Source organism: Notechis scutatus, chromosome Z (assembly GCF_049901735.1).
Source record: "Notechis scutatus isolate UNSWTSFEM ecotype Mainland chromosome Z, rNotScu1.2, whole genome shotgun sequence".
Lineage (NCBI taxonomy): Eukaryota > Metazoa > Chordata > Lepidosauria > Squamata > Elapidae > Notechis > Notechis scutatus.
Genome location: NC_142025.1, coordinates 24,538,680 through 24,563,182, shown reverse-complemented (window position 1 = coordinate 24,563,182; position 24,503 = coordinate 24,538,680). Strand labels below are relative to the sequence as shown.

The window sequence follows — 24,503 nt, the reverse complement described above, 5'->3', positions numbered from 1 at the left end:
GAGCACCCATGGGATCACCCCTCTCACCTGTCATCGCAAACCTCTACATGGAACACTTTGAAACACAAGCTCTAGAAAAATATGATCACAAACCCAAACTCTGGCTCAGATACGTAGATGACACCTTCATAATCTGGCCACACGGGAAAGAAAAACTGAACAACTTCCTCACACACCTCAACAGCCTACACCCCAAAATACAATTCACCATGGAAACAGAAGCTAACCATCAACTTCCTTTCCTAGATGTCTTGGTATACAAAAAACCCAATGGCTCCCTAGGACACACCATCTACCAGAAGAAAACACATACAAACCGCTATCTACATGCACTCTCACACCACCACCCAGCACAGATCAATTCCGTAGCTGAGATACTCATCTCCAGAACAAAATGCTTAGCTGATGAACAACATCTAAAAACCGAACTAAACACTCTCACCAACGTACTAACAGCCAATGGATTCCAAAGAAAGAAGATTACCCACCTAATCCAAAAAGAAACCCCAACCAAAATCCAAGACAAAGAACAAGAGAACGGCAAAGCCCTCCTCCCATATATAAAAGGCACTACAGACAAAATCAGCAAGATCCTCCAAAAACACAACATTAAAACAGCATTCTGCACAAACAGAAAAATATCCACCATCCTAAGAAACCCTAAAGACAAAATCGAGTTAGAAAACCAAGGAGTATACGAAATCCCTTGCACCGCCTGCCCCACCACATACATTGGACAAACTAACAGAAGAATAAGTGCACGCGTTGAAGAACATAAGAACTCAATCAAAAAAGAAGAACCGACCTCTTCCCTGGTCCAACACCTCAAAGCCACAGGACATGAGATTGACTTTAAAAATACCAGAACTATCGCCAAAACAGAACACTTCAACAACAGAATAATCAGAGAAGCCATAGAGATAGAAAAACGCCCACACAGCATGAATAAAAGAGATGACAGCTCCGCTTACCAGCCATTTGGAAACCCGCCCTTATGAACAGACGAGTGCCTAACATGATGAATGACACCAGACCCACACCCACGAGGGCCACACAAGATGCCACCACCACACTTCCACGTAAAAAGCAGACTCACATCCACACAGAAGATGAGACACGACCACAGACCAGAAGGCGCACTGCAGCTGCATCACTACCCACTTCAAACCCCTCTGAGCCATACATAAAGCGAACTGACCCCCACCATGAAGATGCAGCACGACCACGAACTCGAAGCCAAACAGCAAGATCACAGCTCACCAGCTCAAATCCCCAGTAACTAAGACCAACCTGAGCACAACCAAGCCCCCACCTGAACAGAACACACCTCCAGCCAATCAGAACATGGCCAACCCCCTACCAATCAGAACACAGCCAAACCCCAACCAATGAGAACACACCCCACCCAATCAGAACACAGCCAAGCCCCCAACCAATCAAGTCACACCCCCACTAGCAGTTAAAAGGAAGAAGCAGCTGCAAGCTCACATCACTCTGAGAAGCACAGAGCTGAAGACAGAAGCCTGAAGATGATGAATGAGACTTCATCGAAACGTTGCCTAGATACTTCCAATCTTACGCGGGAGAAAACCCGAATAACCAAAGATCCACATACAAATACCCGAGAACCTCAGAAAATATATATATATATATATATATATATATATATATATATATATATATATATATATATATATATATATATATATATATATATATATATATATATGGATCTTTGGTTATTCGGGTTTTCTCCCGCGTAAGATTGGAAGTATCTAGGCAACGTTTCGATGAAGTCTCATTCATCATCTTCAGGCTTCTGTCTTCAGCTCTGTGCTTCTCAGAGTGATGTGAGCTTGCAGCTGCTTCTTCCTTTTAACTGCTAGTGGGGGTGTGACTTGATTGGGTGGGGGTTTGGCTGTGTTCTGATTGGGTGGGGGTGTTCTCATTGGTTGGGGTTTGGCTGTGTTCTGATTGGTTGGGGGTTGGCTGTGTTCTGATTGCCTGGGGGTGTATTCTGTTTAGGTGGGGGCTTGGTTGTGCTCAGGTTAGTCTTAGTTGCTGGGGATTTGAGCTGGTGAGCTGTGATCCTGCTGTTTGGCTTCGCTCGTGGTTGTGCTGCATCTTCATGGTGGGCGTTAGTTCGCTTCATGTATGGGTCGGAAGGGTTTGAAGCGGGTAGTGATGCAGCTGCGGTGCGGCTTCTGGTCCGTGGTCGTGTCTCATCTTCTGTGTGGGTGTGAGTCTGCTTTTTACGTGGAGGTGTGGTGGTAGCATCTTGTGTGGCCCTCATGGGTGTGGGTCTGGTGTCATTCTTCATGTTAGGTACTCGTCTGCCCATGAGGGCGGGTTTCCAAATGGCTGGTAGGTGGAAAGTGTCATCTCATTTATTCATGCTGTGTGGGCGTTTTTCTATCTCTATGGCTTCTCTGATTATTCTGTTGCCTCCTTCCATGTATCTATCTATACATCCATTTATCCATATATCTCATTCACTTTCTCCTCCCTCCTTCCCTTCCTCTTTCTTTCTTTCCCTTCCTTCCATCCCATCTTTGTCTATCCCTTTTCTTCCTTTCTCTCTTTGTTTCTTTTCCTTTTCTCTTTCTTTTCTTTCTCCTCTCTCCTCTCCTCCCTATCTTTCTCTCTTTCCTTCTCTCTCTTTCCCTCTCTCTTCCCCCTTTCTCTCTTCCTCTCTCTCTTTCTCTCTCTTTCCCTCCTTCTCTCTCTTTTCCTCTCTTTCTATCCCTTCCCTTCCTCCTTCCCTCTCTTGTTCTAAAGCTAGGAGGGGAAACCCACCTGAAACACAAACAGGCTTCCAAACAAACAAACACACACATACACACGCTTCCAAGCACCCACCAGCATCAACAAGGGTTCCTCCTGGCCACTCTCCAGTCTTGCGTTGCCCAAAAAAGCTGGCAGGCAAAGCTTCCAGGTCCAACAAAGGGGCCGCGGGCGGGACTTCCTCCCCTCCTGCTTTTGGGGAAAATTAAGGGCTGGGAAATTCAAACGCAGCGTGTACTGCAGCCTTGCCCCCCTCACTCCCAGCTGCACCAAAAAAGATGTGGCGGCTGTCGGCTTTTTGCAGAAAGCCTTTGAAAGTTAAAGTTTTTCTTGGTTGACCCAGGACTCTAAGACATATTTAACATAATTCCTGGAAATTATGGCTTTTTGAATGATACTTTCCAGAAGAGAAAACAAGCGGCAATTTTGAGGTGCTGAAAGGAAAGTTTACTCTCCTTCCCTACGGAATCAACAAGTGGATACTGAGAAACCTGTCTTTTTCAGGTAAAAACTGGCTTTATGTGATAAGTGGGAAGGGAGAGGACAAAAAATATATTTATACGTTAAGATTTTGTTGGAGGAGATGCCTTAAGGATCTGAAGACTGAAATGTATTGCAATAAGGCTTTAAGATACAGATTTGGACTTTCTTTTTTTGATTGATACTACCCCAGGAAGAGAAAGTGAGAACTTTGTCTTGGCTTGGATTGATTGATGACTTTGGGATTGTTCTATTTTTTGAAATATCTTGGTTGTTGCAAGAAGAAAGAGGGGGAAAAAAAAGAAAAGAAAAGATTTATAATGGCTTTTTCTGTTGAGGAACTGAGAAAAGAATATGAGCAAACAAAAAAAGATGGCAAAGATGGTGTGAAAGAAGCCTTCCTTTTTTTAGAAATGGCGCTTGCTACCTATCAACAAACACTACAACAGATGGAGGAAGAAGAAGAAGAAGAAGAAGAAGAAGAAGAAGAAGAAGAAGAAGAAGAAGAAGAAGAAGAAGAAGAAGAAGAAGAAGAAGAAGAAGAAGAAGAAGAAGAAGAAGAAGAAGAAGAAGAAGAAGAAGAAGAAGAAGAAGAAGAAGAAGAAGCCATCTTTAATGAATTTCAAAATTTAACTAAGAAAGAAGGAAGAAAGAAAGGAAGGAAAATGAAGGACTTAAGATTTAAAAAAACATTCAAGAAAGAGAAAAATAAGGTGCAAAATCAATATAATGATAGTAAACAAAAGAAAAAAGGAACACAACAGAGAAGGGAAGCCAGTAAGGCAGAGGCTAGGAGAAGGGGGGGTAGAAAGGTCTGGTGGGAGAAGAAAGAAAGGGAAAAGGTGGAGAAAAGCCACAAAGTTTTGAAATCAGATGGGAAAAGAGGAATCTTTTTTTAGGGACAAAGGGTAAAGTATAATTTCTTTAAAAAAGATTTTGCAAGGTACATAAGATGGTATTGTAGCATTTGTATTAGAAATAGAAAATTAGAATGGTTTAAGAGTTAATAAGAGATTAAAATGTTGAAATGTTTAGTAATGATTGATTTTAAAATTTAATAAAATATTAAAGGGAATGTTTAGAATATTGAGTTTTAATTAAAGAGTTTAATATGACTATGGTATTGATGTTATTGTAAAATAATTATTGTAGCATTTGTCTTTGGAAAAGGCAATGGGAATGTTATAAGATTCAATATTTAGATCTATTATTTAACTATGTATTTAATCATTTTGGATTTATTATTTTTCTTTTATTAAAAAAAAATTAGTAGACAGAATGTACCAAGCAGAATCAGATTGGGTATTAGGTGTTATTTTAAATGTTAATCTAATTAATTTAGGGGGAAGATAGAAAGGCATCATACTCTGATTAGTGATTTCAGGAGAAACTCTTTTTTATTATTATAAGGAATGAGACAAAGGGATAATAAAGAATGGACAAAAGATACAAATATAATGACTCAAATTAAGATGGATTAAATAAGATAGAATTAAGAAGAGTGAAATGTGTGGAGAAGCTAATATAGAAGACATAGAATGGTAAATAAAATAGGTAATGACATGTAAGATGAGCATGAATATAATTGAAGTCCATGTAGAGAGAGGTACCTGGGGCCAAGTTATTTTCCTAAAAGATTTTTTATATGTTTGTGTGTTGTGTGTTTATGTTTTTGGGAGAATTAATAAAACCTTGCAGAAATATAGAATGAGAATAATGGTAACCAAGTCAGAAAGAAATAGATGAAATAATAATAGTGAAATTGAATAAGAGTAAAGAGAAGTAAAGAGAAACTGGATAAGACGTATTTGTATGCTCATATGGAAATGGTTTAAAATAGAATTATATTGTATAAAATAAGGTTTTATTTGACTTGTAAAATTTATAATGGAAAAAGGTTCAAGTATGTAATGGTTAATGATGATTTGTTTGTCTTTAAAATTAATAAAATTTGTTTAAAAAAAAAAAGATGTGGCGGCTGTAGGCTTTTTGCAGTGAAAATTACCTATCTGTTTCTGCAAAGCGCTGCCACAGCCGCGTTCTAGGTGCCAGCCACGCAGGTCCATTGCATTGAGCTCAGTGCATTGGAGGGACTATCCCAAGCAAGTTCAAGCAGAGCAGTGCAGCAGTCAATGGGGTGGACCTGCGTGGCCGGCACCTAGAACACAGCCGTGACGATGCTTTGGAGAAGTGGAGCAAAGCTGGAGGTCGGTAATTTTTGCTGCAAAAAGCCTACAACTGCCGTGTCTTTTTGTCACTTCTTTGCTGGCCGGAACCAAGCTGGGAACAGCGGCTGGAGGATTCTCCTGCCAGCAAAGAGATGGCAGCTGGAGGCTTCTTGGCGGGGGGGACAGGGACACGGTGAGACTCGGCTGGGAGTCAGAAGGAAGCTCCTGTGCCCTACCTGTCCCTTTTTGGTCCCTCCCTCCACATCGAAGTACCTTAAAGGGGCAGGCTGGGGTGGCTGCCTTCCTAGCAGCAGCGGAGCAAAGGGAAGGGAGGCAGAAAAGTTCACCCATGTCTTCTCCTCCTTCTTGGGCATACACAGAGCTTGAGGGGCACCAGAGGGACTCGCCCACACGCCTTCTCCTTGCAGAAAGTCCCCTCACGTGTGTACATGTGAGATCCCAAGACTTTCTGCTAGGAGATGGCATGTGGGCTACCGGCTCAGTTCCAGTTGGCAAAGCAGCAGTAGCTGGGACTTGCTGCCCTGTTCTTCGCACCGGGGTGCACCCATTGCCTTCTGCACCAGAGTGGAGGTATTTGCCCAGGCAAGTCCCGCCGGTGTAGCAGGCAATGGGGTGCACGTGCATGGCTAGTGCAAAGAATAAGGCGGCGATGGCTGTGGGACTGAAGCTCTTTTTGGTGCATTCAAAAAGTGGAGGCTGGCTCTGCGATCCCTGCCGCGCTCGCCGCCAAGGTGCCCCGATCTAAATAGGTCTGGGGCTATGGCTGCTTTGTAGAGGCAGCCGAAGAGAGAGGGGATCCGGACAGAGGTTTGGGGTAACGCAGACCCCCTTTCCAGCCGGAATAACCCCTTTTTCCTGAGGTGGTGGAGCGGCGGTCAGTAATGGCCGCCTCAAAGAAGCCTGCAGCCGGGTAAGATTTGTGCTGGAGGAAGAGGGAAGAGCTGTGGAAGTTGCTTCTGACTGGGATAAAGTTAAGAGAGAGTGCCCTGTAACCTCGAAGGCTGCTAAGGATACTTTGTTTCTAGAAAGAGATACAAGCGGCGAACATTTCAAAAGAGAAAGTTTTTTTTTTTTTGCCTTTCACTCTCCTCCCTAACGTGACAGCAGTGGAACCATAAGAGAAATCCGGAATCTGTTCTGGAGGTAAATGAATATTGAAGGAGCAAGGATTTCTGAATATTCAAAGGGGAAAAGAAAAAGAAGAATTTTTTTTTGGCTGTGAGTGGGAAGGGAGAGGAAAAAAAAAAATTGGAGCAACCTGAAAATAAGGAGAAGACTGCCTAAAACTTTAAAGAGCTAATTTTAAAGAGTTATTAAACAGCAATAAGACTTCCTAAAGATATATTTTAAAGAGAACTTTGTGATCAAACTTTATCCCAAAAAGAGAAAGTGGAAAAAGAGAAAGTATTAAAAAGAATCAGCTGATTGGACTGTTTGATGATTTTGGATTTTATGAGAATTATCTCAGACTAAAAGCACTCGGGTGGTTGTTTTGTAAAAAAAATTTCTCTGTACAATGGCATCAGTTGTGGATGAACTAGAACTTATACACCAAAAATATGAAAGAGAAAAGCAAGAAGGGAAAGATGTCTTTGGCACTCTTTTTCAGTTTATAGAAATGGCGGTCTGTGCTTATGTAAAATCGTATGAGCAGGATAAAGAAGAAGCCATTTTTGAAGAACAAGTGACTGGTTGGGGAAGAAAAGAAGGAGGAGAAAAAGGAGAAGAAGACTTTTAAGACCTGGGAAAACAATCCAAAAAGAGAAGAATAAGGTGAAAAGGGGATATCGTGTTAGGAAACAACAGAAAGGGGGGAAAACAGGATAAAAGGGAGGTGGAGAGACAAGGGGGTAAAGAGGATAAGGAGAAGAAGAAGCAAGGGAGAAAGGAAGGGATGAGAAGCTTTAATGGTGGGGAGCAAAATGCAAAAAAACAAAAGTTTTTTAGAGATAATGGATAGATTTTATTGGAAAAGGGATTCTAGAAGGGTACATAAGATTGCATTTTTATATTTGTATTTAGAAATAATTATAGAAGACTGGAAATAATATGCAATTTAAAATGTGATAAAATATTTAGTATAATTCAGTGAAATTTTTGTTAAGAGAGGGGAGTACTTTAATGAAATGATTTAAGATTGGTGATATGGGGGGGGAAATAATTTTGGAAAGTATAAGAAGTGTTCCCATAAAGGTATGATAATTAATTGAAATGGGTAAAATGTCTAAAGATATAAATGATTGTTAATACCAATGATTAGGCCATGTTATACTAGTGAAACTATTCGTGAAATGAGAGGTTTGAAGAAGGAGAGGGGAACATGTAATGTAATAATGATTTATAATATGTGATGTGGGGCGGAATTAATATGGCAAATAGGTGCTCCCATAGAAATATGTGACCTAATTGATAAGAAATGTGCTAGATGTTTAAGATATGAATAAATATTAATATTAATGAATAGATTTGTATTGGTTTTGATGATATTGTATAATGTCAGAATGTACCAGACAGAATCCCAACGTAAGTTATGTACTTTAAATCAAGTATTATAAATATAGGGGAAAGAGACATAGGCGTCATACTCCAATCAGTGTACAGGAGAAGGTTTTTCTTTTTTTTCTTTTAAGAAGAAAGATAAACGGATAGTTGGAAATAGAACAGACAAAGAATAATAAATATTATGATTTGAATTGAGAGGAGATAAATAAAATAAAATTGAGAAAATTTAAAAGAAAGGAGAAGCTATATAGAAAAATGAAAATGTAATAAGATATGGAATGGTATATAAAATGAATATGAATTTGAATGTGTGTCTGTACCAACAGTTTTGACCCGGGATTAAGCAACTTTCAGAAAAGAGATCTTTTATGTTTTTATGTCTTGTATTTTTGTATGTTTTGTATGTTTTTAAAAATTAATAAAAAAAATTTTTTTAAAAAAGTGGAGGCCGGTAGTTTTCAATGCAAAAACCTTCCAGCCAGCTGGCTTGATTCCGGCTGGCAAAGAGGCATCAGCTGGGAGGCTTCTCACAACGAAAAAAAGAGGTACAGCAGCTACAGGCATCTTGCAAAAAGGGAAGGTGAGATGCAGTCTGCTGGGGAGGCCAGTGGCTCTCAGCCCTGGCTTGCCTTCCCTGGCAACCAGCCACAGGAGGAAGGTAAGGTCATGGCCATGGATGATGAAAGAGGTGGTCATAGGGGAGGAAGCGAGTTTAAGGGCCAGGCCAGGGCCTCTGAAGGAGGGGAAAATGGGTGATGCATTGCGCTTAAGGGAGTGCGGGTGGCAAGCGGGCAGCGGCTCCGGGGCAAGTCTGGAGCCGAGGAATCACGCATTCCCGACCCAGCCGAGACAGCCACCGGCTCCAGGGCCTCAGGGAATAGAGGCGTCTCTGGGCCCCTGTGCCCTGACCCAAGGCAAAGGGTCAGCGGGCAGCATGCATTGCTTACCTTTGGTGAACTGAGCTGACTGGGCATCAACAAGGCAACTGGTGAGGCAATTAGCTGGGCCACGTGGTGAAGGCAACATATATAGGGCGGGGTGGGTGGGGCGAGCATGGAGCAGCCGGAAAAGGTCAGTGAGCAGCGAGCAGCTGGAAGGGGCGAGTGAGCAGCGACCGTGGCCAGCCAGAAGTCGCTACTAGTTCGGCGACCCATGCCAAATCCTTGCTACTGGTTTGCCCAATCCGGTGCAAACCGGCTGAATACGACTACTGCACCAAGCTCAGAGAACACTAAGGGCCTCATTAATAAAGAAGACAGGAAAAGTTAAGAAGATTGATTTCTAAAATAAAAAAATAAAAAAGCCTCTTAGGCCCAAAATCATCAAAGCTTTTAATTCAGTATTTAGGACATCTGGAGAATATTATATATATATATATGTTTTCTGAGGTTTTCGTGGGTATTTGAGGTTTTCACGGGATATATATATATATAAAACCTCAAATATATATATATATATATTATATAATATATCAGTTTGTTTATGTCAGAACAATAATCAAAGCTGTTTCTCTAGACCTTCTATAAAATCCTTATGAAATGCAGGATTGCTGCCTGCAGAACATTTTTAGTATGGTGTAATAAATATAGGATTTAAAAGACAATTAAATGAAACAAATAGGCAAAGGTAAATGGTATAATCTCATTTAGCAAACCTGCATACTTTAGTTGCTAAGGAGAGCATGTTGGCGCTATAAAATGGAGGGTTGAGTGTTGCCATCTGATATAAAACACATCCTGAAGCCCAGACATCAGCCTTCTCACCATATGGCTCACTCTTTACAACTTCAGGGCTGCATAAATGAAAATAAAATATTGTATGCAATACAAAAAGGACAAGGGAGAGGTCACCAAATATACATTACCATGAAAATCTTGAAGTGTTTATAAAAGGTCTCTATAAAAATACAAAAAATTTAGAGTTTATGTAGAAAGATGGCTATTCAATTTCCCAACCTAGTCTATACAAATTATTTGGGATAGAATTCATTCTTTTTTTAAAAAACAAACTATTGATATTACAACTAAAATGTCAAACAAACACAAACACAACACACAGAAAAAAAAGAAAAAAAAGATTAAAAAACTAGCAATTCTATTGTCGACAGTCTATGGTTCCTTATTTGTTATCAATACATCTTATTGCGAATATATAATTACTACCTCTTTTACATTTTACAGTATTTACTAATATATTTTCTATTTTTGTTCTATCCAGTCATACCAGAATTCCCAGCTTCTATAATATTCTGATGTTTCTTTTTCCTTAATTGCTAAGGTTAATTTATATTCTGATAACAACATTAATGAGATTTTCCTTGACTTGTAGCACAAAAGAATGCTAGTATAATTCTGACAGTCAAGCTGATGCTATTCTTCCAGTTTTAATATAGGATCTTAAGGTGGATTTCCTGCTAGTGGGGGAGAATCACCAATTACTATCCTTAACATGGATTAGCAAGGAGGCTGTCAGTGTATAAGAGTTCATGAATTGGAATAGACCTGGTTACAAGTCAGCCAATGGGAACTGTTTGGTGACTAAGAAACAGCACCAGTTGTGAGCCATGCCAGACGGCTTGGAGACTGGGTGTGGCTTAGGGTAAGTGACTCTGTAATATATTGCTTCTGTGCTTATATAGCTTCTGTGTTTCTGTGCTTCAGTTCTACTGGTTCTGATTGCTTCTGCTTTTTGTCCTTGTACTTGCTACCACGTTGCAAGAATTGCATGGGTATTGTATACATGCATATGTTTTATATTGTTGTATATAAACAAGTTTCTTCTATAAATGAATCCTGCTGAATTATTTACTTGTGTGATGGTTGGATTGCTACAAACTCTAACAGAGGCAAATTTTGGCAGAAATCCCATGAGTTGGGATATCTGTCAGAACCTTGTATCTGAGAGGGGTGGATTGTTCTGTGGTAAAGCAGGAGAGGTTATTTTCTATATCACCAAGACCCCAACTACAGGTAGTCCTTGACTTACAACAGTTCATTTAGTGACTGTTCAAAGTTACAACGGCAGTGAAAAATGTGACATGACTGGTTTTCAGTTACAACCTTTCCACCATCCCCATGACCAAGTGATCAAAATTCAGATGCTTGGCAACTAGTTCATATTTATAACCATTGCTGTGTCTCAAAGTCATGTGATTGCCCTTTGCAACCTTCTGACAATGGGGAAGCCAGATTAACTTAACAACCCAGTTATTGATTTATCAGCTGCAAGGACTCATTTAACAACCATGGCAAGAAAGGTTGCAAAATGGGCAAAACTCACTTAACAAATATCTCACTTAATAACAGAAATTTTGGACTCAATTGTAGTCATAAATTGAGGACTACCTGTATTTTACAGAACTCTAGATTATCGCAGTCAATCCATCAATCATTCTTTCTCCTTTGCTTGGCCTTCCTTGCTTTTATCATCCTCTCACTCCTGTGCTCTTTCTCATTCAGTTTTTCTCTTACTTACTCCTTTTCTCACTTTTTTACTATCACTCTGTCTCCACCACCATCACATTTTTTTTCATTGAGTCTTTATGAATTGTTCTCATTTTCACCAAATTTTCCTTACTATCTCTTTTTTGCTTATTTTCCATCTCTATATGATTAAAGTTTAAAAACAGCTAATTGGAGCTGCTGCCAGGTATCACTCTTGTCACCCCTGCAGTCCTGGCATTGTAGTATCGTTGCTCCAGCTGTCAAAACCATAACCATAATCAAAACCTGCAGCACTAGTTACAATAAACTACTTTACACTACTTTACAAAAAACAGCAAACAGGCTTGCAATTACTTGAGTTTCTTACTGGTATCTATCAATAACAAAAAATTTAAGCCATCATTTAATAATTGCCTTTCACATTTCTGAGACAATTGTCAGATGTCTCTTCCATTTTTGGGAGCTTGAGTGGTTGCAACCAATTTTCATTCATTGGTTCTAAAATGCTGAATTAATACCTTCCTCCACTTAGAACTTTAATTTAACATTTAACATTTAATTTAAATATTTTAACATTTAAAAATTTAACAACTGCTTTGTAAAATTGTAGCAAACAGTCTAGATAATAAATGAAATAAATTCATTCATTTCTGTACCATGTCAGCAGCTGGTTAATCTTATATTAATCCAGAGACTAAACAGAGCTAGAATTGGTTATGGCAGACCTGCAGTGGCTAAAGAATAGTCTGGGAAGATGTAAAAGCATTCCATAAAAAGGCAAAGGCAAACATTTCTATTTCATTGTCAAGGAAATAACAATGAAATCAACAGAATTTAATCTGATTCAAATTTATAAAAGGAACTTATTCATATTATCTGTTTTTACCTTTCACTCACATATCTCATACTCTAACCAAGAAAAAAAAACCACCTGTTCCCTGGTTACAATAGTTACTGTCCAGCTTTTTTTTTTTCAAATTTATGTTTTCGTTTTATATTTGGATAGATTTATAGATAAATTTCTATAATAAATAATTATTTTTGATAATTTGGAGATAATAAGATTTGTTTTCCCAAAGCAATTTCTTTCTTATCAAATGTTAAATAAAACAATTCTGTTTTATTTAACATTTGATAAGAAAGAAATGAAAATGATAGCAACTTTGGTGTAGTGGTTAAAATATTGGCCTAGAGGACTTTTAGCAGACGTCGTGGCTAGATCAGATGCGAGGAGCAGATCTCTGCGCTCCTGTGTCAAATTTTCCTGGTTGGAGGGCTCCAAAAGGAGCTAAAGCCATCCTGTAGGGATGGTGAAGGAAAGAAGGGCACCCTGCAGGTTGCAGGAGAGCCACAACTCTCCTGCTTGATCCAGAGTCCTTCCCTCTTACTCTTGATGATGAAAATAGCAGCCATCATGGCTGCCATGAAGCTGGGACAGACAACAAATAAAGTGCGGGAGTGGTGTAAATGAACAGTGATCGGAACCAGGTCAGATGATTCTTTTGCTACCTAAAATTTAACCCAAAAGGAAAAAAAATAGAATTATTTGTAAAAAACTAGAACTATTTGTAAAAGTGGTAAACAATTATTCAGATAAAAATCTCAGATGCAAAAGAAAGGAACTAAGGGGGGAAAAGCAAAAAAAAAAAAGAATATAGAAAATTGGGCTTCTAAGCTGGGTAGGTGCTATTTTGGAAAGGCATTTTAAAATGCTGGAACTTTTTATTTAAATAACTGACTTTACTTCTATAAATCGAAACTAAAATTGGATTAAATACCAGTTAGAATTGAGGCAGCATTGAAACATAAGCTGAGGGCTCCACTTACTGTTGAATGGAAAATATAACATACCCCTACAAGCCTAGGAAAATTTCTGATAAGAGAAATAAACAACAACTGAACTGAAGTCTACAAAGAGGACTCTTGCGTAGGTATTGGGAGTTCAAGGTGTTGTAGGATGTAATGCAGAGCCATGCTAACAGCATCATCTGTCGATCTATTTGCTCGGTATGCAAACTGCATGGGATCTAACAGCGGATCCATGATGGTTTTCAGGTGGGACAGCACAAGCCTTTCAAAGGTTTTCATAACTACAGATGCTAGAGCAACTGGTCTGTAGTCATTCGGTTCCCTGATGGAGGGCACTGGGATGACAGTAGAGCGTTTGAAGCAGGAAGGAACATAGCACATCTCTAGTGATCTATTGAAGATTCGGGTGAAGATGGGGGCCAATTTGTCAGCACAGACTTTTAAGCAAGAAGGAGCTATCTTGTCTGGCCCTGGTGCTTTTTCTGGCTTTTGTCTGTGTAATAAATCTTGCACTTCTTTTTCTGTGATCACCAGAGGTTGTGAACCCAATGGATTGGGGCCAGTTGTAGGAGGCTTGACTGTTGTTGGTGTGTTTGAGAAGATAGGTGGCTGTAGTTTCCTTTCAAACCTGCAGTAAAACGCATTCAGGTCATCTGCTAGTTGTTGATTTCCTTCTGCCTGGGAAGGAGGTTTGCTGAAGCCAGTGATGTTTTTAAGAGTTTTCCACATTTGCTGGTTCATTTGTTGAGAACTGATTCTTTAACTTTTCAGAGTAGCTTCTTTTTGCTGCTCTGTTCTCTCTTGTTAATGTTTCTGGCCTGGTTGTATAGCATTCTGTCACCTTTTCTGTAGGCTTCCTCTTTGGAATGATGTAGCTGCTTAAGTTTAGCTGTGAACCAAGGTTTATTGTTACTATATATTTGCAGGTTGTTGGTACACATAAGTCTTCGCAGAAGCTGACATATGATGTTACAGTATCTGTGAGCTCATCTAGGTCTGTAGAGGCATCTTTAAAAACATTCTAATCAGTGCAATCAAAGCAGGCCTAGAGTTTCAGCTTTGCCTCATCCGACCAAGTTCTCACTGATTTAACTGTTGGTTTCATGGTTTTAAGTCTTTGTCTGTGGGCAGGTACAAGGTGAATCATGGAGTGATGAGAGTGACCACAGCTGTTCATGGTAAATACCTATAAGCATCTTTTATTGTTGTGTAGCAGCGGTTTAAAGTATTTTTTGCCTCTGGTGGAACAATTGGCATGCTGGAAATATTTTGGGAGCTCTTTCCTTAAATTTGCTTGATTGAAATCTCCTAAAGTGATGGGAAGGGAACCTGGGTGTTTAGCTTCAGCCTCCATAATTTGATCAACAAGAGTTTGTAATGCCTTGTTTACACAGGCTTGTGGAGGAACATACACAGCTATTAGGAGAAATGAGGAGAACTCACGTGGAGAATAAAATGGCTTGCAGTTGATATGTAAAGACTCTTAAGTTTTCATCACAGTACTTATATATTATAGTTATATCCTGAGACCATCTGTTGTTGATATATAAACATAAACCTCCATCCTTTGTTTTACCTGATGTCTCTTCAATTCTGTCTGATCTAAATGTCTGAAATCCTGGGATGTATATGGTGTTGTCCCCATGAATTTGTGGATTAAGCCAGGTTTCAGTAAAACAAACAGCTGAATTATAAAAATCAGAATTCCATCTATTTAAGAGATGAATTTCATCCATCTTGTTAGCCAGTGTTCGTAAATTAGTCAGAAAGATTGAAGGGAGAGGAGTTTCCCCCCCCCCTATTCTTAGTCTGTTTAAAATTCCCACTCGTTTACCTTGTCTCCTCTTCAGGCGTGATCACTTCTATGCTTTCTTTGTTGTAATCCATAGCACCGGGGAATTGGTTAGAATCTCCTCCGTGTTTGCAAAGACAGGTGGGGGTGAGGAATCAGAAAGCTGCTCCTTAAGGAAACATTGCCTAATTCTTAGCAGATGGTCTTGTAAGTATGAAATCCGTAGTGAATTGCATACAATAATAAGGATAATAATAATAATAATAATAACAAGATGATAGATAGAAAGGAAAGGTCTTTTAATATAATGGTGGACTGTCTGACGCCTGTCTAACAGTTAGAATAGTGGTAGAAATAAGAGATAGAGAGAATAGTATACACATTTTTATGTAATGGAATGAAAGTAATAACTAGATGGGAAATTAGAGGTTGGAAGAGAGTATTACTATGTATGTTCAAATAATATTGTGTTTGGTATTAGAATGGCACATTGAAACAGTAAACAACTGAATAATGAAGGATTATATCTTAATACAAATATGCATATTAAAACTACAATTATATAAGTTTAATTAACATGATAAATATTATTAACATTATGATTGTTATTTGTATCAAAATGAATGGTAGATTATTTTAGGCCACTCATTGCTTCTCAGTTTAACTCATCTAAAATGGTTGTTTTTGTGGGGGAAAATAGGAGAAGAAGGAGTATTAATACATTCACCGCTTATTATATATGAAAAAAGTGGGATAAAAACTTAAATAAAATAAAGATTATGGAAGAAATGATAATAAAAAAATGGAATGAAAAAATAAGTTACAATAGACTGAATGATTACATAAAGAAGTGTCCCTGAAAATCTCAAAGAAGAGAGGTTTTTGTACACTAAGGTCAAGTTCCTTGAAACACTTACCGGTAAGTTCCTTTGAAATTTTGAAATAAGTTGTATAAAATAAAAAGAAGAAGAATCAAATAATAAAGAAATAAGCTGCCCCTAGGGTTATGCCTTATAGCAAAATACAGTTAATTAATATTTCCCAACTAGTGGTTAGCCTCAAAATTGAAACTTCAACGTCAGCTTCAAAAGAAACTCTAAATAGCACACATTATGATCAGATTGAATATATTATCATTTCAGCTACACAATGAGAAGGGACACAGAACAAGAAGTAAATTTATTTATTTCATTTTTAATCCCACTTCATTATTTTTATAAATAATACAAGGCAGTGAACATACCCAATATTTCTTCCTCCTATTTTGTTCAGAACAACAATCCTATGAAGTGGATTGACTTGAGAGGGAGTTACTGGCTAACTACATTACTATCAGTGTGGGATTCAATTTTTTTTACTTCCAGTTCTGTGGGTGTGGCTTGGTGGGCGTGGCAGGGGAAGGATACTGTAAAATCTCCAGTCAGAGGTGGTATTTGCCGGTTCTCCAAACTACTCAAAATTTCCGCTACCGGTTCTCCAGAACTGGTCAGAACCTGCTGAATACCACCTCTGACTGATACGTATTTCAATCTGTGACCCACCAAATTTAGTCCTGGAGTCCTCTTTTTTCATTCCCCAGATTCCTGCAAGTACCATCATATTTCAGCATCAAAGCATCAAAAATTACATAGGAAAAAAATGTAAACTATTTTTCAATAAGATATAACAGATAACAGTTAAACCACTGACAAAATAAATTATCCCTAATGATAGAAAATATAAGGGTCAGGCCAGCTCCAGGGTTCTGAAATTGTAAAATAATATTAATAAAATTAGTGCTCTAGTCCTGCTGTCTTTGCTGAGGTTATCATGTCACTTCCTACCCTTCTGTATGTCCACTATAAAAAGGATGCTTCTTTATTTAGACTTTGTTTGGACAGTTCTTTCCATTTACACTGAAACACTGAGGTCAAGATTAAATATACTTGCTTGTAAACACATTTTTTATCACTGTATATTTATTAGTGTTAAACAGCTTGTTAAAAACAATGTATATGTATAATATATAAAAGTGATCTAAACCAGTGGTTCCCAAACTTTTTCAGTCCACCACCCCCTTGGTGCTACAAACTCATCCTTGGTGCCCCCCACCCAGGGGTGGGATTCAAATTTCTGTGGGTGTGACCTAATTTGAGGGTGTGGCTTGCTGGTCATGTGACTGGGTGGGCATGGCTTGCTGGTCACGTGACTAGCTGGTGCGGCTTGCTGGCTGGGCGTGGCTTGCTGGTCACATGATCGGGTAGGTGTGGTTTGGTGATCATGTGACTGGGTGGGCATGGCCAGGTGACTGGCAAACGAAATACAAGTGGTCCTCACTTAATGGCCAGTTGTTTAGCAAGTGTTCTAATTTATGACTGGCCTCCCCAGAGCTACTTGACCTATTTTTGGAGTTTTGACAGCCATGCACACACATATACACATACTCCCTTCTAACCCTGCTGGAGCAGGTCATTGGACTAGAATCGGCAAAACATCTCTGATTAGATTATAGTAGTGAATAGAATCTAATCAGAGATGATTTGCTGATTCTTGTTGATTTGTTTTATTTGTATTTCTTTATTTTATGTTGCTGAATTGCATTGACATGTGTGTCCCTTCTTGTGCACAACCCAGAAGCTTTTGTGATTCTTTGCAGCAAAAATTACTGACCTCTGGCTTTGCTCGACTTTTCAAACGTGCCACCACTGCCACATTTTAGGTGCCAGCTCTGCAGGTCCACCCCATTGAGCCTGCTTCACCGGAGGGACTTGCCCAAGCAAGTCTGAGCTAAGCAGTGCATCAAGTCAATGGGGTGAGCCTGAGAGAGGGAAAGAGAGAGGGAGAAAAGAAAGAGAGAGAGAGAGAGAAGGAAGAAAGAGAAAAGGGAAAGAAAGAAAAAGGGACAGATGAAGAAAGAGGGGGGATGGAAGGAAGGGACAGAAAGAAAAAGAAATAAAGAAGGAGGGAGGGAGGAGAAAGATAATGAGATATCTATTCTAGTCCAATCACCTGCTCCAGCAGGGTTAGAAGGGAGTGTGTGTGTGTGTGTGTTCTCCTTGTAATTTACCAGTTCATTTTGGTTTTGCCTTCTTCAGAATTGGCACTGTAATACATTGGGGAAAAGTAATTTTTTAGGGTGAAGGTCTGGTCCAATGGATCCTGTTTAAAGCCTCAACAAAATGTGAGAGCTTCCTGATAGTTTTGACCATGTTTCATCCACAAAACCTTTAATAGAAGCCAAAGATGTTTTAATGTGCTGGCAAAGATGTTTCAATGTGGAAAAGAGCCTCAGTCTAAACTAGGCCTCATTTCAATCTGATGCATCAGGTCTCTCTCTCTCTCTCTCTCTCTCTCTCTCTCTCTCTCTCTCTCTCTCTCCCTCCCTCCCTCCCTCCCAGACTGGCTTTGCTCTACTTTCCCAGGATAGATAGGTAGGTAGATGGGTAGATTTGTAGATAGGTAGATATGTAGATAAGTAGGTAGGTGGATGGATGGATAGATAGATAGATAGATGGATAGATAGATAGATAGATAGATAGATAGATAGATAGATAGATAGATAGATAGATAGATAGATAGATAGATCTTTATTGGTAGTTAAATAGGTAGGTAAACAGAAAGGCAGGCAGGCAGGCAGGTAAGTAGGTAGGAAGGCAGACAGACAGACACACCTTTTTGGATGGATGGATGGATGGATGGATGGATGGATGGAGAGAGAGAGAGAGAGAGAGACAGACAGACAGACAGACAGAATGCTACAGTGGCGGTACTTTGGGAAAGTAAAGCAAAGCTGCTGCCACTGCATTCGAGGCACCGGCTTCGGAGCGGTGCAACAGTCAATGGGGTGAGCCTAAGTGCCAGTGCCTCAAATTCCATCCTGCCGCCTTTTAGCGGCCCTCTGCCGGCCCCCTTGGGGGCACTAAGAGGCGGCAGGGGGCATTTGAGGCGCCGGCACCGCAGGCTCAACCCATTGATAGTTGCACCAGAGCGGTGCAAGGGCTCAATGGGGTGAGCCTGCGGAGCCGGCGCGTCGAACTCAGCGGCGGCACATTGCAAAAGTAGAGCCCTGGGGTTCCTCAACCCTGCACTGCTCCAGGAAGGAGGGAACAGCACCGCCCTCTATGATGTGAGTGCCCCAGGAGGGGGGGCAGCTTAGGAGACTGATCCCTGGTGGGAGGGGCAGCCTGTGAATTTGCTGTCAGGCATGGCAACTACAAAGAGGGGCGGGCTTGGCTGAGCGGGATACTGGATATTGGGCATGTGGTCAAAGCCCCCCTTCCTCTGCCTCCCCTTAGGTAATCCAACATGGATTGTTGCACCGGAGTGGTCCATTGGAGCTGCCGCATTCGAGGCACCGGCTCCGGAGTGGTGCAATAGTCAATGGGGTGACCCTATGGGGCTGGCGCCTTGAACGTTTCCCTGCCACCTCTTAGCTCCCCCCTGCCGGCCCCCTTGCCTCTTAGCGCCCCCAAGGCATCCCACCGCCTCCAGGGGGTGGTACTGCCCACTTTGGGAACCACTGCTTTAAACCTAATATTCTCTTACCAGGAATACAGAATAGTTCCAACTACTGAAGTGAGTTTACTGTTCTCCTGTTTTTGCTTTGCAAGACCAAAGTCAGCTGGAAATATAAAAGAAAAGAACGTTATGTTTCTTATAGAAGATACACTGTTTCAAAAATAATAAAAGTTCATGTAGAAGAATATTTTTCTCTGTCCTTTTATACCACCAGCCCTTGATTCATTCAATTTGCTCATCTTCTACATTTGCCTTTGAAATGAATTTCAGTCAGATGTAACAATTTGAGGCAGTTGCCTGCCCCAATTCTAATTCATAGTGCCATTTATTCTGATAACCTGTGCAGGAGCATGGAAATGAAACATTGTTTAAATATGTATAAAATCCATTTATGAAGATTAAAACTGAACAAATGCCAAATCCAAAAATATACTAGCAAAATAAATACTTAACTATTTTTTACTTTTTAAAACTATATCAGCTAGCAATTTTGGCAATACTGTAATTGAAGAACAGTAATTTCTTGAAGCCAAATGCAACAATAAAATAACAAGAGTAATCTTTTAAAAAGTCCCTTAAAATATTTTAATTGCCTGGGCTATTATGTTTAAATTCTGTTCTCAAGTATTACATTAGCTCTGTCAAGATGGGCCTTCTTTCTTCTTGCGGAAGATTTACTTTGAAATGTTGGCTTTAATAGTTCTGAAAAGCAGTGACAAGGTTTTTATGTTCATCAGCTTTGGCCTTCATTCAATCAGTTAAACACTGTGTTGCTTTTGCAAATACAGACATATAATTACCAATTACTTACTCTTTAGCCAGAATTGTATGATTTAACCATGTAAAATGTATATATCATTTCTATATATAGCATTAGAACAAATTACATTATCTCTTAAGCAATCTAATAATGCACTTTATTTTTCCAAATCCCTGATGAAGAATAAATGAGGACAGAGAGATATTTTTGTCTCTGTTTTCTTCTTCTCCAGTTATTGTACTGGACAATTCCCCTCTTAGTTGGTCTACATATTTTTCTAGGTGAGCACAGAAGAAGGGTGAAATACAAATTCTTTGGAATCTCATGCCTGTCAAACATACTCCTGTCTAATCCTTCTCTTGCCCTTTTTTGTAATTTTCTTAACCACATAAAGAATGTCAGAACTTAGAAAAACCCAGGAGCATCTCCAAGCTCAATGCTCTCTCCAGGCTTAGAGGGGAAATCAAAAGAACAGAATGGCCCTGAAAGGTAATTCTGGACTCCATAAATTAAAACACAAATTCTAAGTAAACTTTAGAAATAAGCAACATGATCAACCTTACAAGAATGAAAAATGTCTAAGAAAAGTGATAAAATATCCAATGTTAAAAATAAATAAAAATATCATTTGACATAGCTAATAGTTAAGCACTACTCCATGTTCTCCAACTGATGCCAAAACTCTCAAAGGAGACTTCTATTTAATGCTATTAATTAACCCAAACTCCAAACTTATAAGGTATCATTTTAGACTGAGCCATTTTTAGTGATAGACTTATTCAGATTTTAAATGACAAGCCCAAGCTCTGCACCAAAGTCATATTTTTGTTGTTTCTAATCAAGATGGCAGAAAAAAGATACTACCTTGAGAAATGGCTGTCAGAAATGACAGCTTCACATTAATCATCATAACAGGCATAGTCCAGTCAATGCTTAACATATGGCAAAATTTGAATTCTATTAACACTGTTATTCTGTTTCTTGATTATGCCTTTTGTGACCTTGTCTAGCTACTCTCACAATTAATATTAATCAACAATACCATATGCACTAGGGATAATAGTTCACATTGCTTTTCAAATATATTAAAACATTATTAGTATTCAATATTAAACACATGTTTAAACAAAAGAGAAAGGATGAGAGATGAAAAAGACCACAGAATATAAATCAGCTATGGGTTTTTTAAAGAGGTCACACTATAAAACAAATGTCCATTATTTCCCAATGCAAATTTAATGTATTGACTGCTGCAAAACTTTTCACAGTGTGATTGTATTACAATTTCTTGGGTTAGAAAAGTTGAATCAAAAGCTGTATATTACTTTGCCTTGGCTGCTCTGATGAGAAATGGATACAGCTATCATTTTTTTAATTGGAATTAATAAAGAAATTGTTATTTTTGTATTGACTTACTATCTCTGTCAGCTTATATCTATTAATTCATTTATAACAGTTAATAGACATGTGGTATCCTCTCCTGGAACTGCTAAGATCACACAACAGTTTCTGATTCTTTTATTTCCTCGAAATAGTAATATCTCCCCAGCAAGATGATTCTGACTTGGTATATTTTAAAATACTTAACCCCATGAAATAAAATAGTATGTCGTAGCCTTTTTAACATGGGGAAATTATTTTAAGAGATCAAAATATATTTCAAGAAGTACTCAGGCCATATTAGAGAATCACAGAAATAGCATCTATTCCAGAATGATAGCCATAAATTAAAATAAATAAATGACTTTCCATATGCTATGGATTTTACTTAACTTTTTTTTCAATGTCTTTTGTTCACAATTTCTGCTAAACATTCTGAATTCAACAGATAACAGATAATCAGAGTTGGAAGGGACCTTGTAGGTCATCTAGCCCAAGCGGGAGACCCTACTCCATTTCTGACAAATGGCAGTCCAATCTTTTATTGAAAGTCGCAAGTGATGATGCTCCCACAACTTCTGAAGGCAAGCTGTTCCATTGGTTGATTGTTCTCACTGTCAGAAAGTTTCTCCTTATTTCCAGGTTAAATCTCTTTGTTCAGTTTCCATCCATTATTCCTTGTCTGGCCTACAGGCGCTTTAGAAAATAGCTTGACCTCTTCCTCTCTGTGGAAGACTCTTCTAGAGTCTCAACATCTTTTTCTATAATGTAGTGAACAAAACTGGTTGCAGTACTCTAGATGTGGTTTTACTAAGGCTTTATAGAGTGGTATTAGTACCTCACTTGATCTCGATTGTATCCCTCTGTTAATGCAACTTAGGATTGCATTAATTTCCTGAGTATTGATGTTAAGCTGATTGGTTTATAGTTTCCTGGGTCTGTTTTTTTCCCTTTTTTGAAGATGGGAACCACATCTGGTCTTTTCCAGTCCTCTGGTAGTTCCCCGGTGCTCCAAGGATTTTTGAAAGATATGGTGCAGTGTTTCTGATATGTATATGAATTTGTATAATGTGACCATAGAGTAACAGTTGACATGCATTTCCCTAAATCTTCTAGTTGTTTTGGTGACAGCTAAAGTTATTAACACTATTTTCCTTCAATTTGAATCAATGCAACTGTTTACTTATCTTTAACTCCTTTTTATGTAATTGACGATTTGCTTTATTTGATCAATTATCAGTCCAAAATCAAAACTACAGAGAAAATTGGAATTACCTTTTTCTAAGAGAGAACAGGTTCTCAAAATATAAAATAAACACTCTGGCTATGACTATTTCTAATCTACAACAGAAGAATCTACAATAGAAACAACCAGACACAAGCATAATTTTTCCCCAGTGTCATCATTCTGTTAACACCTAATTCCCGCAGCATTGCCTTATGCCTAAAGATATTTACCCATGTAGTAGGGCTATTTTGCTATTATCCTACTCATCTTGTCATCTTTCCCATCTTCTCATCTTTCCTACTACAGGAAGTCCTCAACTTACAACCACAATTGAGCCCAAAATTTATGTTGCTAAATGAAAAAGTTGTTAAGTGAGTTTTGCCCCATTTTACTATTTTTCTTGCACCATTTGTTAATTGAATCAACTGCAGTTGTTAAATTAGTAACATAGTTGTTAAGTGAATTGGTTTCACCTTTGACTTTAATCATCAGAAGTTTGCAAAAGGTGATCATATGACCCTGGGTCACTGAGACCATCATAAATGTGAGTCAGTTGTCAAGCAGTCGGTTGTAAATCACATGACTATAAGGATGCTGAAATGGTCATAAGTCACTTTTTTCAGTGCTGTTGTAACTTTGAAGTCACTAAGCGAACTGTTGTAAATCGAGGACAATATGTACTTTCTCCTATTAGTATTGTTAGGGATACACCCTAGCAGAATTTGCACGGCAGTCAGGCTGGCAGGCAAATATGTGAGATAAACGTTTTTGTAGCTTACACTAAGTAAAAAAGATACACTGTGCTAGTTAAATAGTTTATTCCAGTAAGATTTTTAGCATAGTCAAACAGTCCATATATCATTCACTAGTTCAGTCCGTTCGGGGATTATTCAGTTGCAAAGTCCAGTGTCGAAAAAGAGGTTAGTAAATTTACAAATATCAGTCCAGTAATATATCTCCTCGCAGTAGAGATATAAAGAAGTCAAACCTCCTTTCTTCCTTTGACGTTCAAAAACTCAGCAGCAGGGAACACGCAGTTAGCAAACCATCAATCCAGCATAGTCAGCAATCCAGCAGATTCTCTTGCTCCCTCTTATGGCGGTTTTACAACCGCACCCAAAATTACATGCTTTGCAGTTTAAAGTGACACACACTTAAACTTACTATCATAGTTTATATATATTATTTTACCCAAACTACGTTAGGTAACCTTGTTATTCCTAACATACTCCCCTTTTGGGTAATATAATAATATATATATATATATATCTATTTACAACCTTAACTCATAGTCATCACAACTTTCTTTGTGTTTGACTGCACCTTGGGCTTTTGTAAATTGATTAGCAATATTTTCTTCAGTCATACAATATTCCAGTCTTATCAAACCATTTTTTAAAGATTGCCTTACATTCAGATATCTAAGATCTGTATGCTTAGATCTCGTTTTCACAGCAATATTTGTAGCCATCCGTATGGCTGCTTGATTGTCCTCATATACTACAATGGAATCATTAACAGTTATTCCCATATCCAATAACAACTGTTTATACAGAATTAAATCAGTACACAACAAAGATAGACATGAAAATTCTGCTTTCATTGTGGACATACTTATGTGTTGCTGTCTAATTGACCT

At 38.7% G+C, this 24,503-nt stretch overlaps 1 protein-coding gene across 3 annotated transcripts in view; it reads right to left on the bottom strand.

The window, feature by feature from the left end:
• The window catches only part of NEK10 (NIMA related kinase 10), a 238,999-nt gene that overhangs the window by 100,700 nt on the left and 113,796 nt on the right, over window positions 1-24,503 (bottom strand). For all 3 annotated transcript variants that reach the window (XM_087946352.1, XM_087946353.1, XM_087946354.1), the window contains exons 23-24: window positions 19,524-19,599; window positions 9,618-9,747 (exon numbers count right to left, since the gene is read on the bottom strand). In XM_087946352.1, coding sequence (XP_087802478.1) covers window positions 9,618-9,747; window positions 19,524-19,599 — 206 coding nt within the window. The remainder of the gene's footprint in view (window positions 1-9,617; window positions 9,748-19,523; window positions 19,600-24,503) is intronic.